The 18865-nt window shown below is 36.8% G+C and overlaps 2 protein-coding genes across 4 annotated transcripts in view; both read left to right on the forward strand.

Annotated features, from left to right (window-relative positions):
* The first annotated feature begins 8038 nt into the window (after positions 1-8038).
* LOC146005198 (uncharacterized) overlaps positions 8039-18865 on the forward strand; it is a 71763-nt gene continuing 60936 nt past the window's right edge. For 2 of the 3 annotated variants that reach the window (XM_083144250.1, XM_083144247.1), the window contains exons 1-2: positions 9050-9423; positions 14960-15379. In XM_083144250.1, coding sequence (XP_083000376.1) covers positions 9374-9423; positions 14960-15379 — 470 coding nt within the window. In that variant the 5' untranslated portion in view covers positions 9050-9373. Of the gene's footprint in view, positions 8123-9049; positions 9424-14959; positions 15380-18865 lie in introns of those variants that run through there. The other variant, XM_083144248.1, reaches the window with a different exon arrangement.
* Positions 8886-18865, forward strand: part of LOC146005196 (uncharacterized) — a 258674-nt gene continuing 248694 nt past the window's right edge. The window contains exon 1 of the mRNA XM_083144244.1: positions 8886-8910. The gene's annotated coding sequence lies outside the window, so the exon portion shown is untranslated. The remainder of the gene's footprint in view (positions 8911-18865) is intronic.

The raw sequence follows: 18865 nt of genomic DNA on the forward strand, positions 1-18865 counted from the left end.
ATATCTTCTATAACTAGTAACAGAATCTTGAACATTCATATTTACTTCACGCCAGCATGTACTTTAATAATAATTTCCGGTCCATCTTCGACCTTATTTTAAACAACTATTTTCCGGTTCGCCTTCGACCTTATTTTCAACTTTTGTGCATCTCTCGCACTTTCGTTTTCTCTTAATTCACACTGACTTTTTATCATCTGTATGTCCAAGAACTCTCGTTACTTCCTTCTTCTATTAATGCTATTTATCATTCCATTAACACTATATCATCTTTCATTCTGAAGAACTTCCCAAGTATATCTCCTTTGAGCATGAATGTTCGATCTTCTTTCTCATTCCTTCTTCACTCTATCTGTGCATAATCATAGATAACTTAGAGGTTTACTTCCATTTTTAAATCTTACTCTTCGCATTTTTTAAAATGAAATATTAAATCTCAAAACTACTTTAACAATTTCATAATATACCCACTCGTTCAAATGTCTATTGAGATTAATAGCAACCAGTGCTTCTACCAAAAGTATGAGTAACGCAACAGTTTCTCATTGAACCATAACTAGTTCAAACAACTATCAAAGAATATATATATATTTACAGTTTACATTATACTTGATTCTTGATAACATTTATACATTTTTAGTAGCTTATTTCCATTAACAGCTTTTCATACACATAATATAACAATCACAAATTTATGTTCGATATTTAGAGCTTGTTGTTCTTTCTTTTTCTAAGCCAAACTTTTTCTTCTTCCTCTTCTTCCAACTTTCTTCAAGTAGAGAAAGTAATTTATTCTTTCTCTTCTTCCATTCTAGCTTCTGTCGGGGCTTCGCATAATGCTCACCATCTTCATAAAATACATACACTCCTGGCTTTTTCTTACTTTTCTCCGGCAGCGTAGTGTCTGAATCTGACTCATCGGTGTTGGCATTGTTAGATCCTTCGCTATTTTTCCCCATTTCTTTCTCCGACGATTCTTCAGCTTTCTTTGAATTCTTAGCCACCTTCAGTTTCTTTCGATTCAGTATTTTCAGTTTTTCTACAAAACTATATCTAAGTCTTGCTCTATTTTCTTCCTCTTATTGATCATAATCATTTCCTGAAATGTTCTGTCTGAAGTTACACATCCTTTCAAGTTGGAGTACAGATCATCATTTTTCGCATTCGGTTCTCTAGGAATACCTTCATTTCCATTTTTTATTAGCTCATTATTTCGCTGCATCTCAATGGGTAATATATCCTCAACTTTATTCAGTTTTGTTTCTAATACACTCACTTGTTTGTGTTGAATATTCACTGGACTTTCAAGAACTTCCACCTTGAATTCTGAACTCGTCTTTGGTTCTTCATGCATAATCTGACAAGAATGCTTATGATCATGTGAACTACATAACTCTTCCAATTTAGATACTTTAATTTCTAACTTATCCAATCTATCTTCCGGCCGTACGCTCATTTCTTGCATGGTTTGATTACTTTCCTCCACATTCAGGTACAACATGTCAAATTTATTATTCTGCTCTTGACTACTCTGCTTCATAAATAACAAAAGCGACGTGAGGTTAACATTCTCTTCATTTTCGCCAGTTAATTGGGAACACCCTGTGCACTTTCTTCTACTTTTACTTCCTTGATATTTTCTTTGCCAGCAGGAGTCTTACATTGTTCACAGCAAAAATCAGCCTGATCATCTTTGAATGCACATTTGTTCATTTCCACACAATCTCTGTGGAACCTTTGTTTACAGACTGAACAAACAAATCCTCAACTTGCCGCAACAAGGACCTTTCCATATCGTTCGAGCCATGTTCGCACCACTGACTTACTTATCGCTAGCTTGCTAATCCCTTAATCCCTTACAGCTGCAGCGAGAGGGAGAGGAGAAAAAAAGAAACCTGCTCTTCCGATCAAACAGTACAGCTTTTTCTTCCATTTTCTTAAGTAGAACACCAATATTTTACACACAAATAATCCAATATCAACATGATTTCTTAAATTTAACATAGTATCTCAACAAATAAACAGAAGTATTTCCCAGGTTTCGGCACCATATATCGTTTTTTCTTTGGTTTTGCTTTTATTCGAGCAATTTATATTCTGCCGTTGAACAACGTCAATCACACAAAAGGAGACTAGCAGTGAATTTTTATATTTAAGTATCTAAGTATTCATACACCACAAAATACAGTATAATATTTATTAAAGGCCCAGGGCACCTGACGTCTGTGGTTTACAAACGATTCCGGAATACACAGATTAGTCAGCTTCCGGTGTGAATTTGTTGAGAAAGACCAAACTTAGTTCTTAGAGGTTATTTCACAGAGTACTTACGTCTTCGATGTAACTACTTCGGTATTTACTTCACTTGGCGATAAACACGCTGAAAAACACTAACGTTGAACACAAAGGGGGAGTTGGGGGGAAAGAACAAATCTTGCTGATACCGAGTTCGATGTCTTCAATCTTCTAATCCTCCTGTCGTTGGTTCATAATAAACATGTAGCCTCTCTTCTTTAGTAACCTTTTCTCAGGTTCAGGTAGAGATACTGCACAGACCGATAGTTCACTCACAGTTTATTCTATAGACACTATCTCTCTTTCCGGCAGAGATCATGACCGTTAGTTCACTTACAGTTCGTTCTTTAGGCATCACAAAAGTACAAGGAGACAATGTCGAAACGATCGAGCTAGAATTTTCATACATTTGGAATTCTGAAAGTTGAGTGAAACAGGATTTATTCTCGGAATCGCAGCCCACCCGCGGCCCCTCCATTATCACTTGTGCTGTCATCTTTCCAGTGTTGCTCCTGCGTCAGAAGGAATATAGACTGAAGATTCCCTTATGACTGTCCCAAAATTCCCTTTCCAGCTTTTAAATTCCCTGTCCGATAAAGTCGAAAAGAAATCCCCCTTGATAGGAGTTCAAACCTAGTACCTCCAGTTTCATAGCGCATTACGTTCGCGATTGAGGTTACAATCCATGCACCAGGCTAAGCTTGTAAAGAGAATAACTGGTTCCACACTTTTCAAAATTCCAAAAATTTAATTTTAAAGTCAGACAACAAAAACTTTATGACTAAAATTTCCATCTAACTTTTAAAGTTTTTTCTTGAAGGTATCTAAAGTTTAATGACGAAGTAAAATAATTGTGCATTTCAGTACACACTGTATGAAACATAAAAAAACCAAAAAGAAACTAATGCTGGATATTCACTCATCTGCTGGATTGAGTAAGCCCCCTCAAGGATATAACAATAATATAATAATAATTATTATTAGTATTATTATTATGGAATAAAATTGTTTTATTATTATGACATTTTAATTATTATTATTATTATTTCTATTATTCAAATTTCTGGCGACGCCCTGGGAACAATCATGAATGAACCCTTCCCCCCGAAAATTTTTCCTGCCTACGGTGATGGTAACCATGGGCGTATTTAAGGGGGATTCAACGGGTCCGACCCCCCTCTTTTTTGGTTCACTAAAATTACCAGTTTCCTTGTTCTATCCGCTTGTTCATGAAAAATTCCTTCGGACTTATTTCATTCTCTTAAATTAGAGACGTATAGGACGGGATACGGATGGGAAGGAAATTTCGTAATTCCACTCATCAGATGGGACTGCAGACCAATATCTGCAATTTCCTGATAGTTTCGGAATTTCTGCGATAAGAAACTGCATTGAGACTATCAAATCAGTTATTTTTCCCCCCTCGAATCATATTAAAGAAATTTGGTTCTTAAAAACGTTGTGACACAAGATGAACAGAAAAGTATCAATACTTCGTGACTACAAACACACAACTTTGTCGGGTCCAACATCCCCTCCCCCCATGCTCGCCAACAAGCTTCCGGCCAGCAGTGTCCTGGATTTTCACTTACGAAATAAAGCAACCCTAATCATACCAAAAGTTGATCCATCCCTCCCCCCCCCCCCCGTGAACTATATATACGCCCATGTGTATAGCAATATCCCATACTGAAATGGTACGATATAATCATTGATATAATTATTTTGAATTTTGTACTGCGAAAAAAGCCGCCTCATCTCGTTACCCCGAACGCATTAATTGGTTGGTTCACAACTTCACCAGGGGTGTAAGGGGTGACCTTTCACGTAGTACACCCAAATGTCAACCTCACTTCCTCGTTAGTATTGTTTGTATTGTCCTGTTGTCCTTATGTGTGCTGAGTGCCCGTTTACAGCCTCAGCTTTTAACAGAAGTCAGAACATTTGAAGATTTTTAATTATGCAACGTTAGAGTTGTTCTTTGTAATGATAAGGGGCTGGCCCCCCGTATAATGTGACGGGAACAAAATGGCCTTAGTGCTGACGCTCCCATAATTTTAAAATCAAATCAAATCAAATCACAACTTCACCAGTCAGGATCCTATCGAGACGAGACATGGTAGCCTTGGTCTCGTTCTAGTTGAGAGTTGTAAATGTCTCATTGACAGTCTCGTCTCAATTTATAAACATCCGTCTCGGTTTGGGAGGGCAATTCTCGTTCTCGTCTCAAGTCTAGAAAAATATAGAATTAACAACGTATGCAAAGGCTTATCATTATAAATTAAAAAAAACCTTTCATACTATATATATTTTTTTTTTACTCCTCGTTTCGACGGTACAGTCCTCGAAAACTAAATATTATCCTGCTCATATATGCAAACCAAACCAGTGGCGTACGCAAGGGGGGGTTACGGGGTTTAAACCCCCCCTTGAGCTTGTGAAATATTATGAAAAATGCTGTGGAAAAAATTAAATGGACAATTTTTCACAGTCAAAGATCTGAGACAATAATATTACTATTACTACTTCTACTACTACTACTACTACTAATAATAATAATAATAATAATATAATAATAATAATTTGAATTATTATTTCCATGCAGCACGGAGAAAAGCACAGCTTGTGAAATATTATGAAAAATGCTGTGGAAAAAATTAAATGGACAATTTTTCACAGTCAAAGATCTTTGACAATAATATTACTATTACTACTTCTACTACTACTACTAATAACAACATAATAATAATTTGAATTATTATTTCCATGCAGCATGGAGAAAAGCACAGCATTCCAAACACACGCGTCTTTCAGAGTGATGCCTTGAAAATAACCACGAGATTATGAGGTTAGGTTGGGGTAACTATGATTTAAAAGAGAAAAAAGTTGTTTTGTATCTCAGTTGCAACAATGTTCAACACACTGGCGTACAAAGGATTTTTCGGAAGGGGCTGGAATAGTAAATGTGGATAGCAAATGGCTTCGATTTGGAGGGCAAGATGCATAATAAAATATTTCGTATTTTTGGAGCTTTTCAGTCTATTAAAATTGTATTCAAAGACAAAAATGGAAATCGGGATTCACTTTAAAAGAGGTTTTGCATTTACACATTTTGATTTTTTAAAGTTCTTAACGGATTTTTATTTGAAAATTCTAATTTTCTCAAAATTTCGGTAGGGGCTGGAACACCATCGGCCACCCCTCTACGTACGCCAGTGTTCAACGAACATGTATTTTTTGTGTGTGAACAATGAGAATTAACTAAATAAAATTCTTGGTTCGTTGTTAAGAGGCTAGTGTACAGACAAAGGCTAGGCGGACAAGAATACAGTCACCAGTCCGCCTTCCCATTGTATTGTTTACCGCAGCACCTTTGAATGTCTCACCTTGTTGACTAGACAATTATTAAAACGACAATAAGCTTAACTATTGTAAAATGTTTTGTTGGTAAGAACAGCGAGATAATCCAGAAGTGAATTATCGGGGACATTTATGCGGGGAAAAAGCCAGAAAAATTCCAACCAATTTCGGGAATCGAATCCGGATCTCCCGCGTGATTGTCATTTGTCAGACGCTCTACCGACCAGATCACCACAGCTCCTTGAATGAGTTCCATACTTTGATTATTTCAATTTATTTTAATATATTTTCTTGTATTTATGGATCTTCTTCACCCTTTAAATGTCTCACTTCGTTGACCAGACAATTATTTCGTAACAACGAAACAAATAATGCTCCCAGGATTTGATAAAAATCGAATGACTAGAAAGTAATTTCGTTCTATTGTTTTCATAAATACAATATTTATGTAGATCTCTACTACTTAATAGTAGCAGTAGTGGTATTTGTAGTACTATTGTATTAATTCAGCTAATTAATTAATTATAATATAATTAAGCCTTGTTTCCATATTTAAAAACACTAAGGGTCTTCCTTCGTCTGAGGAAGACCCTGATACAGGGTTGAAACGTTACCTGTTAAGTGTTTTTATCTTAATAATAAATTGCCTTGGTCAGCAACTTAGTGTTTTTTTATTAATTATAAGTATTATTAATTAATTGTAATTATTATTATTTAATTAAAGTATAATAAAACAATGGTAATGTGAATTTGGAAAAAAAGTTTTAGAAATAACACCCCCCCTTGATGAAATCCTGCGTACGCTACTGAACCAAACTGCAGATTCAGAATTACCAGGAATGAACTGGCGTTGTAATTATTATACACAAAATTCATGCCTATCTGAGGAAGTCGCATGTTCCAGGTTTGACTCGACCTGGGCATGACTGTTTCCTTGTGAGTGACATTTCATTGAACTGGAAATTGTTACATGGGAGGATGTTTGCTCGAGACTTTGGGGACAGCTAGGGGGATGCTTCTATTGTTAATGTTAGTGTTGCTCACGAGACGAGGCATGTTCCGTCTCGTCTCATAAAAGGAGATGGGACAAGTGAATGATTTCGAAATGAGATGGGACAGAAGAAAAAGTTCGTCTCTTATCGTGGCAGGTTGGGTGATACTTAGATTGTGCAGTTGGTGGTAGTGTGTGCGTGTGTTGAAGGGGTGTCCTCCTGCACCCCGACTTCGAATACAGCTTGTAGTTATTCATCTTCATTGTAGCGATTAGCCAAAAGTGGGAAGAAATGTGATGTTAGAGATGATACATAATAAATTAACCATGCGTTCTCATCGTTGCGGTTAAACAAAGTGAACGAAAAAGCGACGTAAAAGTACGCTAAATACAAAAATTTGCAATATATATTAACTGAAGAAAACTGTCATTTACTGCAGGAAATTTAAAAACTCACCGTACCTTTTTATACCGTATCACCTCTTATATTGCAGAAATTGGCGTGTAAACCAGTGTGTTCTAAAAGTATTATCTTAAAATTTGTGAAGAAAATATTATGACGAAAATAATTGTAATTCCAGAAAAGGCATTCCTATAACATTAAGTTCTTGCCAGTCAGAACTAACCTATGTATTCGCAATGAACAAGGCTGTTCACGTGTTCAGCCATTGGCTGTTACAAGGTTTGCTTTGTCACCCTAATGGGAAAACCCTCTACCGAGTGGCTGAATTATAGTAAATACTACTATACTGCTAGGGCATAATTCATCTCCAAGAAATGGAGCACAGATTTTTGCACTGGAAGTTGTAAGATACTTGTTTTACACAGTAACAAGTGAATTTTCTGTCGCTTCCGCAGCTCATGCTAAGTTGACGAGACGAGCAGAAGCCCCGCCTCCACGCATTTCTAAGTGATGACGTCAGAGGACCTCCTGTCTGTGGAGAGAACGTTTTCAAATCTGTGACGTAGGAGGTGAATTTCAGCGGTGTTTGAAGGCGTGTTTCTCGAGAACCGAAACAAATATCGCCGAGATATTTTGCGCATCTCATGTTTGTGTCATTACCTGTAAAATGAATGGATTTAAAACGTTTTTCATGTCAAAGTGGAAATGTCCATTGCAAATATGAAGATGAGTGATGATATGATGAAATTTATGAATAGACACTCACAAACAGCCATCCCAGGCCGGGATTTAAACCCGGGACCACTGGCGTCGTAGTATTTCAATGTTAAATTGTTTAACATTTTATATATACATACGAACATGGCTCAACGATAATATTTATTATTATTATTATTAATATTTAGATGAAGGGAAAAAATGGGCGAAAATGAATTTTTACCCCTTTCAAAGGGAAATTGTTCTTAGAGATTGTGGCAACACTGGGACTGGGGAGAATTGCTGAACATGATGGAGAGACCGTTTAGAAATTGAAACTTATGAAGAGGAATGGCTACAAATATATTTGAAGAAAGGTAAGTACTATTATCGTATGAGGGAAACATCTACGAATCATATATTTCGGACTTCTTTACATTGCTAACGTGTTATTTTCGAATGTGGAACAGTTCCTAAAGTGAAATAATGCATATCAATGTCTTTTTCTTAGATTTACGAGTACTTACTGTTACTTGTTGTTTCGAATCTGTAACACATTATGGCCGTGATAGCGTACTGGTTTTTGGGGTAGCGTTCTGAGAAGTGTTTTGTCGATTTATGCAGTGTTGCAACCTCGTTCACCGGAAAATATCTACTTTCGTGCCCGGATTTGAAATTATGCTAATACGTCGCATACCATTGGCGTTAGCCTCACAAACCATTGACGTTAGCCACAGAAACCATTCACGTTAGCCCCAAAAACCATTCAAGTTAGCCCCAAAAACCATTTTCCGTAAGGTTAGGTTAGGTTAGGCAAGCATAGTTAAAAAAATATTAAAAATACTCGACACGTCATGTTCTAGTGAAAACATGGCGAGGCTGAAACACTGGCTACGGGTTGCATCATCTTAACACACAGAACATTGCACTCTCGTGCAGAAAGCAAATGGCGGGAGCAGAAACAGCGTGTCGGACAGAGATTTTCGCAGAAAACAACACGCATTCACATTAAAATGGATCAAATCTACATTCAGGAACTTCCAACGCTAAAGAAAACGATTTCCGTAAGTACTTTCTCCTGTAAATTTGAAGGTAATTTGAAGGAATCCATTTCCCTCATACGATAATGTTACCGAAAAGGAAAAGTACTTAACTGTCACCAATTGTAAGTAATATTAGTTTGTATTCCAGAATAGAGGGTAATAATAATTTCATTAGAGATAGGCTTACCATACGTCCGGGGTAATGTCAGGGGTTTTGAGAATCTGAGCATGAAAATAGGGTAACACTTTACTATACCGGAGACGGATTTATTCAAATTTACAGGAGAAAGTACTTACGCAAATTATTTTCTGTAGTGTTGTTGATGTTCGGGAATGTAGTTTTGATCCATTTTAATGCGAAAGCATGTGGTTTTCTACGAAAATCTATTTCCGACGCGCTATTGCTGCTGCCGCCATTTGCTTTCTGCACGACAGCACAATACGCTCTCGTATTGTCCGTATATGCTAAATTGATCGAAAGGAGTGCTAATGGAACCTAACCTAACAGGCCTAACCTAACCTAGTAGGCATACCTCGTCCCGGTGATAATTCTGGGGGCTATCGTGAATTTTTGGGCTAACATCAATGGTTTTTGGGGCTGCCTGTGGATGGTTTATGGGAAATAAGGAACAAATGTAAGTACTCGTTAATGTAATAAATATACATTATTTTCGTTAGAACTTCATTATTTCACCTAAAGAAATGTTCCGCAATGCAGAATAGTACATTAGCAATATAAAAAACTGCGAAATAAATCATTGATAGGTGTCTCCGGTATAGTAAAGTAGTACCGAAAATAGCTACCGGTATTGAATATTCACGACCAGAACGTACATTGTTGAACGAGGTTATTCAAAACCAAAAGGTAGGTTGTGGTTCAAGTTCTGAAAAAGTACCATATACTATTGGAGAGAAGTGGCAAGCAATTTTTAAGATGTTTCAAGAGACTGATATTTCATAGCGGAAATTCAACCATTGATGCATAGCCCCACGAACCATTCATACATAGCCCCACGAACCATTTCCGGTAAGGTTAGGTTAGGTAGGGTCACAATAGGTTACAGTAGTTAAAAATTGGTTTCGAAAAAAATATGCGTAGCCCCACACACCATTCACGCATAGCCCCACAAACCATTTGCGGAAACGTACATTCTTCAGTTACAAAAACACTTTTTTTTTAAAAAAAAAAAAAATGATCAAAAAAACGTGAATACATGTTAAAAAATGATCCGCGAAGTTCGGAAGTTATAGGTGTCCGAAGGATAGTAAACATTTACCATTCGTTATTTCACCTAAAGACATGTTCCGCCATGCAGAATAGTACGTTAGCAATGTAAAAAATTGTGAAATAAATCATTGATAGGTGTCTCCGGTATAGTTAAGTAGTACCCCTATCTGCTTCGCAGAACATTCTTCAACGTGTATTCACGTTTTTTTGATCAAAGTAATTGCAATTTTTTTTAAAAAAAGTGTTTTTGTAACTGAAGAACGTACGTTTCCGCAAATGGTTTATGGGTCTATGTGTCGATGGTTCGTGGAGCTATGTGAGAATGATGTGTGGGGCTACGCATATTTTTTTCGAAACCAATTTTAACTATTGTAACCTATACGTGACCCTACGTAACCTAACCTTACCAGAAATGGTTCGTGGGGTTATGCGTCAATGGTTGAATTTCCACTATGAAACATTCCCACATCACACAAAACACCTTCCAGATGTTACACAATGCTACAGGAACTTATTACCGTAAGTAGTTTCTTCTGTAAAAATGAAGAAATCTGTCCAGGGAATATCAGATAAGTACCATCAGAAAATGTATTATTCAATTAAACATTTGAAAATGAATTGATTGATTTTAGAAAATAATGTTAATATTTTTTCTTGTACAATTTATAGTTTAATGTTCCAATAAAAAAGGCTTTTAAGTCATTTAAATTTATTTTTGTAAAAGAAAAAACTAAAATTCATCAGTAACGAGTTGATCACGAATATGTCCTGAGTTGGACCCAAAGAAAATATGGTAAGCCTAATTAGAGAGAATGAAAAACGGTGTCCTTATGATCGATGATGATCGAAAATATGCAAAGGGATGTTAACTGATGATTAAAGTGTTACAGATCGTAAGGTGTTGGTTTAAAGCCGCACGAAGCATTAATTCTCGCGAAATTGAACAGACTAGCTGTAAATTTTACTACTGAATTGTGTTTTCGGTTTTTAGATATTGAAGGAAATCTAGAACTACTATGGCATTCTAAGCAAATCGGTAACGGTACCGAATGTTCAATGATTTATCGAAAGTATTGTCGGAATATTATAAAGTGAATTAGAATACTGGAAAAGATTGCGAGAGTAATTTCGAAGCTTGGAGAAACTAATTAGCAATCGTAATAGCTTCACTAAGTATGATTGGTAAAACTTTGATAGCGTCCCAACGGATTTCTTTATTTTTACACAAGAAACTACTTTCCGAAATGAGTTTTTGTAGCATTTAGAAGTTCTTGTTGTTATTTTCTTTCATCGAGAAAAACCGATGTTGTCCATATATGCTAAATTGAACGAAATGAGTGCTAATGGAACCTAACCTAACAAGCCTAACCTAACCTTGTAAGCATACCTCGTCCCTGTGATGGTTCGTGGGGCTATGGTGAATTTTTTGGGCTAACGTCTGGTTTTTGGAGCTACCCATGGATGGTTTTTGGGGCTAGACTCTAATTTACGTCCTTATTGCCTTTTAGTGGTAACCGATGGGAGTTAACAACACTGCAGGCTCATCTCTGTGTCCGCGTTGTGAATGCTTGTGCTTTGCTCGTTTGCATTCTGCGTGGTGATTGCTTCTTAGCTTCGCGGTACGTTGTGCGTGTGTATGGTGCATGAAAATGAACTGGTTCCAAAAACTAGTAGATAGTGTAAAATACGTTTATCCCCAGTAATAAATTAGTGCATCGTTCATAACCGTGCTTGCAGACAGCCGGCATCTCTTTGGGTAACTACTTTTTTCTTTTTAATCTTTCTATTCATGATAGCCCCATGAACCATTCACGGGGACGAGGTATGCCTATGAGGTTAGGTTAGGCCTGTTAGGTTAGGCTCCATTAGCACTCATTTCACCCCTAAATATGTGCTTCATCATTGAAAAATTTCTTCATTATGTTCAATTACGCATATCCAGACAACATCAGTTTTTATCGTTTTCCTCCTCCAGGTAATTTTTCCTCGCTTTGGGATTTATGTTGTTGAATTCCTTACCTAATAAGCTTTCCAACGATATATGACACGTATTCCTCAAGAAAAGGACGTAAAGTAGAGTCTTACCCGTCAATGGTTTACCCTTTATGTCAAAATTTAAACTTTTTTTCGTGAAAGAGGCAAAATAGCACCTTTGAAGAATCTTTCGCAATGCAGAATAGGTAATCACAAACGTTAAAAATGATGAAATAAACTTGTGAGAGGTGTTGGGATGCTATCTAAGTTTTACTGTATTATTTACCGGAGAAATTTCAGATGTAAAGATTTAAAATATAGCTTACGTGAGACGACGGTCTTGGTTTCTAGTTGACTAGGACACTGGTTTTCGTGGATTTTTTATATGATATAGATATTTTTATGCTATATATGTGACCAGTTGTTTAAACCATGCAGGGTGTTATTTAAATGCTAAGAGCTCTAAACCTAACCCTCTTAACCTAATAGCGAAAGCATTTAGAGACAAAATACCCCTTTGCAACCCACGAACTTGGGAGTTCATGGCAGCAACAGTCCATATCTAAGACAACAGGAAATGAATGGCTTCTCGCAAATGAAGAATCACATTGGAGTATGTGTAAGGGAGAAATAATTATTCAGAAAATACAAGTAGGTATTTACTAGCACACTGAAGCAAGTGTTAACGGACATAATTAGAAATCAAACCATGTAAAAAATGCCTGTGCACTATGATAAATTTGGATTTAAACAATCAGAACTTGGTGCCACAAACCTGTGTAATATACACACCAATGCATTTTTTGAAGTAGAAGGCTACTTAGTTTTATTTTCTACTACCAATAATTATATTTTTCTTCTGTTTCTAGTTGGGATGAATCATGAAGATGACTTTTGATGAGTACATAGTCAATTTTTAATAAAAAACACATTTTTTCCCATTTACCATGAACGGAGGAATAACTTGAATACCTCCATTACATGACCTGTCTTCATTTTTACATCCAACCTTCATAACTGCTTCTTCAGTATTATAAATTGTGTACATCTTAATCAGTTGACTTTAATCTTAACAATTTGGTGTATTACTTACTGCTACACACTGATTGGCAATATTCTGCTGAGCTGTCCATAATGCAACACACATGGTGTCAATACATTTACTAGCTGTTCACTAGTGTTTAAATTATTACCTATTCGATCTCGCACAAACACCTTTGACTCGTTTATTTCATCATTTTTAGCATTCGTACTTGCCGATTATGCATTGCGAAAGATACTTTAAAGTGTTATTTTGCTTTTGTCAAGAAAATAACTTCAATTTTTCACATTACGAGTATTTATTGTTCTTCCTTTTTTCGCTTCCATAAGACAATATGGCGGGCACAGCTTGATGCGTCATGGATCATCAGTGGGAATGCAGTGTTTCCAACCTTCTTAACTGAAAAATGCACCACAAACCATTCACAGATAGCCCCAAAAACCATTCATGCATAGCCCCAGAAACCATTCACAGTAAGGTTAGGTTACGTTAGGCAAACAGTTAAAATTTGGGGTCGTATTTCGTTTTTTCATCTTCTTGCAAAACAACGCCGTGCTTGGAAACAATGACAGGCACCACATCTGGTTCACGTAGAGGAAGCTAATAACATCAACGGAAATTGTGCGTTGGAAAGATACATGAATTTCCAGTCAAATCGATTGCACGATGGAAAAAAATACATCCACAACCTTTAAACAATGTATAGAAACTGAATTCCATAAGTACTTTCTCCTGTAAAAATGTGTTTGTGCTAGATCGCATTGTTACCAAATTTCAGTAGCTGAATTTGTGTGAGAAAAGTATTTCTTGATTTTAACATAACCCAGCATGGGTCTTCTGACTCGTGTGTCCTGGAGTAATCTACCAATAAGAAATATATTTCACAACTTCAGACAACAAGAAAAATATGCTTGAAAAATCCAGAATGAGGCAAAAGCTATAGCAGGAGGGAATCATCTAAGGCCCTCAACCTCAGGATCAACAACACCTCAGTATGAAAAAGATAGGAGAGGGCCTACATAACAATAATATTAATAATAATTTTTATTGTATAAACATATGAGAACATCACATGCAATCGTCAGAAATATAACCTAGCCTTGTACAAATAGAGTATATATAAATCTTACAAACATACATCTCAACAGCATCTTAAGAAACATAACACAACTTACATAAATTTAATAGTTAACATTATTATCTTACAAGCATAACTATTTTACCTAACAAAATTAATTTCAAAGAATTCTTCTGTCTTATATATACAATTATCAGTCAATACGTTTTGCAGTTCTCTTTTGAATTTTAAAAAGGACAGTTGCCTTAAAGACAAATGGAGAGCCTTGTGAAACTTAACCGACATGTAGTAAAAGGTTTTTTTTGTCTTGTTGTAATTTCATCTAAACAATCCCTATTTATGGTTTGATAGGTATGTGAACACCCTAAGTCCTCATAAATGTGAATGTTTTCTTTTGTATAAAGCAGGCATTAGAATACAAAGATAGCAGGAGCTGTCATAATACCTAGTCTAACAAAACTTAACTTACAGTGGCCACGGCTTGGAGGACCACACATTAATCTTACACATATCTTTTGCAATTTTAATAACCTTTTTATCAGCCAATGGTGCAGCCACAACCCCTGGCCTGAGAAATGCCACCCAGTCACTTTCCCAACCAACCCATCTCCACCCCCAACCCTCCCTAACACTCATGTTACAACTTTACACAGCTTCCGTTTCCACCATCTTTTTCTACCACTGGAAATGCGGCTCATGGCTGCGAAAATTTGAATTTTTCCATTGTCTGTTGAGGGTTTCCTTTTCCCTTTTTACTTGTTACACTCACACATATGTATATACATGTATCTTGTATTTTGTCTTCTATTTGAGCACCATCTGATGTTTGTGTGTAATATGTCTTTTCAGATTGCAAGTGCCTCACCCTCATCAAGACATGGAGTTTCATGATCACTCTTTGTCCAACCTCCTGAAGGTTGAACCTGACCTCATGAGTTGTTCAATCAAGAGTGAAGCAGATGAAGAATCAACCAAAAACATTTGGCAGCCAGCATCATCATCATCAGTTATTAAATCTGAACCAAAGTTGGAACAGATGAAAGTCGAAGAGAAAGGGGATGTTGCCTTTCACATATATTTGAACTCTGGTGCTGGGATGAATGCATTTTTACAGGAGGATAGTAAATATTTCGATAAGAGTGATGACATTGCACAGTTTGGTGCTGTTGCATGCAAAAGTGATGAGAGTGACAATGTTAATGTAGAGCCTGAATATGTCAAGAGTGAACTTGCAATTGAAGATGAATGTCCATCTGCAGAGACAGAAAGGTGAGTGCATGAAATATTTTCACATTAATAAAACCGAGTACTATAATACTTTGCTCATACTACTTCAAAATTTCCTCAACTTGAATATTTAGTCATTATCAGAATTGCTTCTTGTGTATGGGCAGAGGCATGGGGTGAACACTTAGTGTTGTTTTTTTATTTATTTATTTTACATCACATTTCTGCCACTTTTGGCTTATCATTTTGAATTTCAATTTCCTTTATTAAAGGGCGAGGTTCAGCCTGCAGCTGTTCTACCACCTAACCCCAATGGATACATACACATACTAAACAGATTCTACATACTAAATATTTGTACAATAATAAACAAAAAAACAAAGAAGAAACAAACAAACAAAGAATACACAAGAAGAACAAATACAAAATTGAGAGCAATGGGTCGTCTACAGACTTAAAAAAAAAGGATTGAAAACAAATACACGAAGGTTACACAAATTAATATTATGTAAAAACATGTAAATGTTCTTAATAACAAAATGATAAAAAAAAGCAGTCCTTTAAAATATTTGAAGACATCCATGCAGATTTTTTTGATGCATAATGTAGATTCAATGCACTACGCTTAACATTTTTTAAAGCCCTTGGGTTGGCTGAACAAGCTGCAATTTATGGGTGCCTGAAGCATTGCTACACACCAGTAACGTAACTCTTTCTTCATTTTTCTTATAGCTTCGAGCTGCCTCATCTAGTTTTGATGCCAATGTTTTTGTAGGCAACATTTTGTAGTTTATCCCAGTTTCATCTGCGTTGTATATCTTAGCTGGGCTTCATTTTTCTTCATTAATAAATTTTTCAAACTTCTTCTTAAATTCTTCCGAATCATCCACAGCACCCGAGAGACTTTCCCCAGTTACAGACAGCTAACACACCCCGTGTCGGTCTTTCCACCTACTTAGCCATCGAATACTGACAGAGAAAGTAGGATCCCCACCCAACTTTTGGTTTCAACTCTATGCCTTTTCCTTAAGTATGGGTCCGGAAATACACACACCATGCTCACGTTCCTGTTCAAACCACATAAAAAAGGCCTCATCTAAGGATTCATTTATAGTTTTTTTTAACAGTGGACCGAATCCCTAAAGAGTCTTTAGATACCATTTTCGCAAAAAAAAATCTAGAATTTGACCCCTATTTTTTTCCACATTCACAAACTGTTGCAGCCCCTACTCCGTATGCAATGGAAGTGTTTTCCACTAACTCACGCTTGTCCATACAATAAATTGCCTCCAGTTTTTTTTTTTTTTATCACAACAAAACTCTTTCTCTTTTCTGCCATAATTATTGTCAAACCAAACCAATCCTTCCGCTTCACAGGCCTGTTCTGGCCTTTTGGCTTACGCCAACGCCATCTGTTAGCATTTGCTCCAACCACGTGGGGTTGGAGCGTGCTGGAGAAGACAGGACTGGTGTGTTGCTTTAGCCACAATTACAGACTGGCGTCTTCGCAGCTGGTTTGTCGTCACATATTTATTCATGTGACTCCCCAATTGGCCTCACGATGCTTGGTGGATGCCGTAAATTGGAGTGCCCTGGCTGGGAATCGAACCCGGGACCACGAGGATGTGAGTCCATCGCTCTAGCCACTAGACTACGAATCCTCCCATAATCACTGTTGATCACCAAAGAAGTTTCACTCACTGAACACGCCACGCCACGAAACAACGTACAGCGCTCACTAATAGTAAGATTTCAGGCGCACCGAACTCAATTACAAACCTCAACTGGCAGGTGTCTCTTGTCCTTGAACGTACAACACAGTACGCATGCTAAAAATAGATGGCAATGCATCGTAACAATGAACTTGCTCTTTGATAACTAACTGTTAGACCAAAATAAAGACAAAAGTGCTTCATTGGTGCTCCCGTGTAAAACACGGTCGCGCACGAATAACGGCTTTTTTTAGCGATTCTGTTAAACTGGACTGTAGTGTATTTTAATTTGCTTAAGAGCAGGTCATGATGAACACTGTCAAAGGCTTTAGTGAGATCCAGTAATATTAACGCTACTGACATTCTCTTGTATATTGATCGTAATAAACAGTCAGTGATTTTAAGTAACGCCGTTGCCATGCTGTGTGAAGGACGGAAACTGGATTTACATTTTGGAAGCAGATCTAGGTCATTAATGTGCTTGTGAGTTTGTTGTAAATAATTTTTTCAGTTATTTTGGATAATATAGTTAAGAGACTTATTGGTCGAAGGTCATTCAGGGACGTTAATACTTTTTTCTTTGGTATCTGAAAAATACGTGCTGTTTTCCAGCTGGCCTGGTATTGTCCAGTCCGGAATTAGAAATTTACGATGTACGGTAGGGTGGTCCATTTTTTCAAGTTTGGAATTTTGGTTCTCCACAAGGTTGCCCCTGTTTGAGATCACATAAGTTACCCATCTAAAATTTCTACCAAATTGAAGAATATTTAGGGGTCGCTATGATTGGTCACTTTTAGGAGTAAGGTGAAAAGTAAGAAAAGAGCTGCTTTTGGTGTTAATGTATGAAAGAGAGTAAAACCAATCACAATGTATGATCTGAAATTATCTATATTCTGCATTATTCAGTGGGTTTTAATCTCCCAAAGTCATTGTCATCATGTTAGATTTTGAAGCAACATAAAATTGTTTTTTATGTAAATCAATGAGCCGGAGGAGATATTGTTTTTGTTTCTCATCCTTTGTAACACTAGAGTTGAATGAATTTTTGAATGAGAGCAATTCAACGCTCTGCACAATCGTTAACAACCTTCAGTTGACGAACCTGTTCTTGCATTTCAGTATAAACTGCATTCGTAGGCCACTCTGTAGGATCCTTTACTAAAAATGATGCTGCCTTTTTCCCTCCATCATTGAGTAACAAATCGAGAAGAACAGTTGAGCGCACTGTAATAAAAGACTAGAGTGGATGCTGATGATTGAAAGTTTTTCCGTTAAGTCTGTTCAAAGCTATTTTTGATGGTCGATGAAGATTTTTCACCATGTTTGTTTTACACTCATCACTAAGTCGCAAATCAAAAACAGAAAGTGCAACTAAATGTTCAGAAAAATACTAGAGGTTGGGACGAAATCCTGCTGATGCAGCAGTTCCAATCTTACGATTAGGGTAATCTTTAATCTGTTCAAGAAGATTGGTGTCGTTCAAGGGGGCTTTTTCAGCTATGGAAGCTTCGTTCCAGTAACAACAATAGACGAGACTTACAAATAGGCATGCTTCTGTGACACCGTTTTTCTCTGCTGTGGTAGGAATGAACTGTTCTTGGAACATGTAAATTTTAAGGCAATAGATTGCCTTCGCCATCCAAGGAGCTTGATGAAATGAACCTGGCACAAGAAACTTAACTTCAGTTGTAACTGGCTTTCCGAGACATATCTGACACAGGCTTAGCAGTTCGAGGTAGTCGTCTCTAGGCTGTTGCATTTTCATAGCATCAGTGTAGTAGTTATGCATTTCATGACTGAGTTTAAGGAGGTTCTC

This window comes from Lepisma saccharinum, chromosome 23 (assembly GCF_977018435.1).
Source record: "Lepisma saccharinum chromosome 23, izLepSacc3.1, whole genome shotgun sequence".
In the NCBI taxonomy this organism is placed as follows: domain Eukaryota; kingdom Metazoa; phylum Arthropoda; class Insecta; order Zygentoma; family Lepismatidae; genus Lepisma; species Lepisma saccharinum.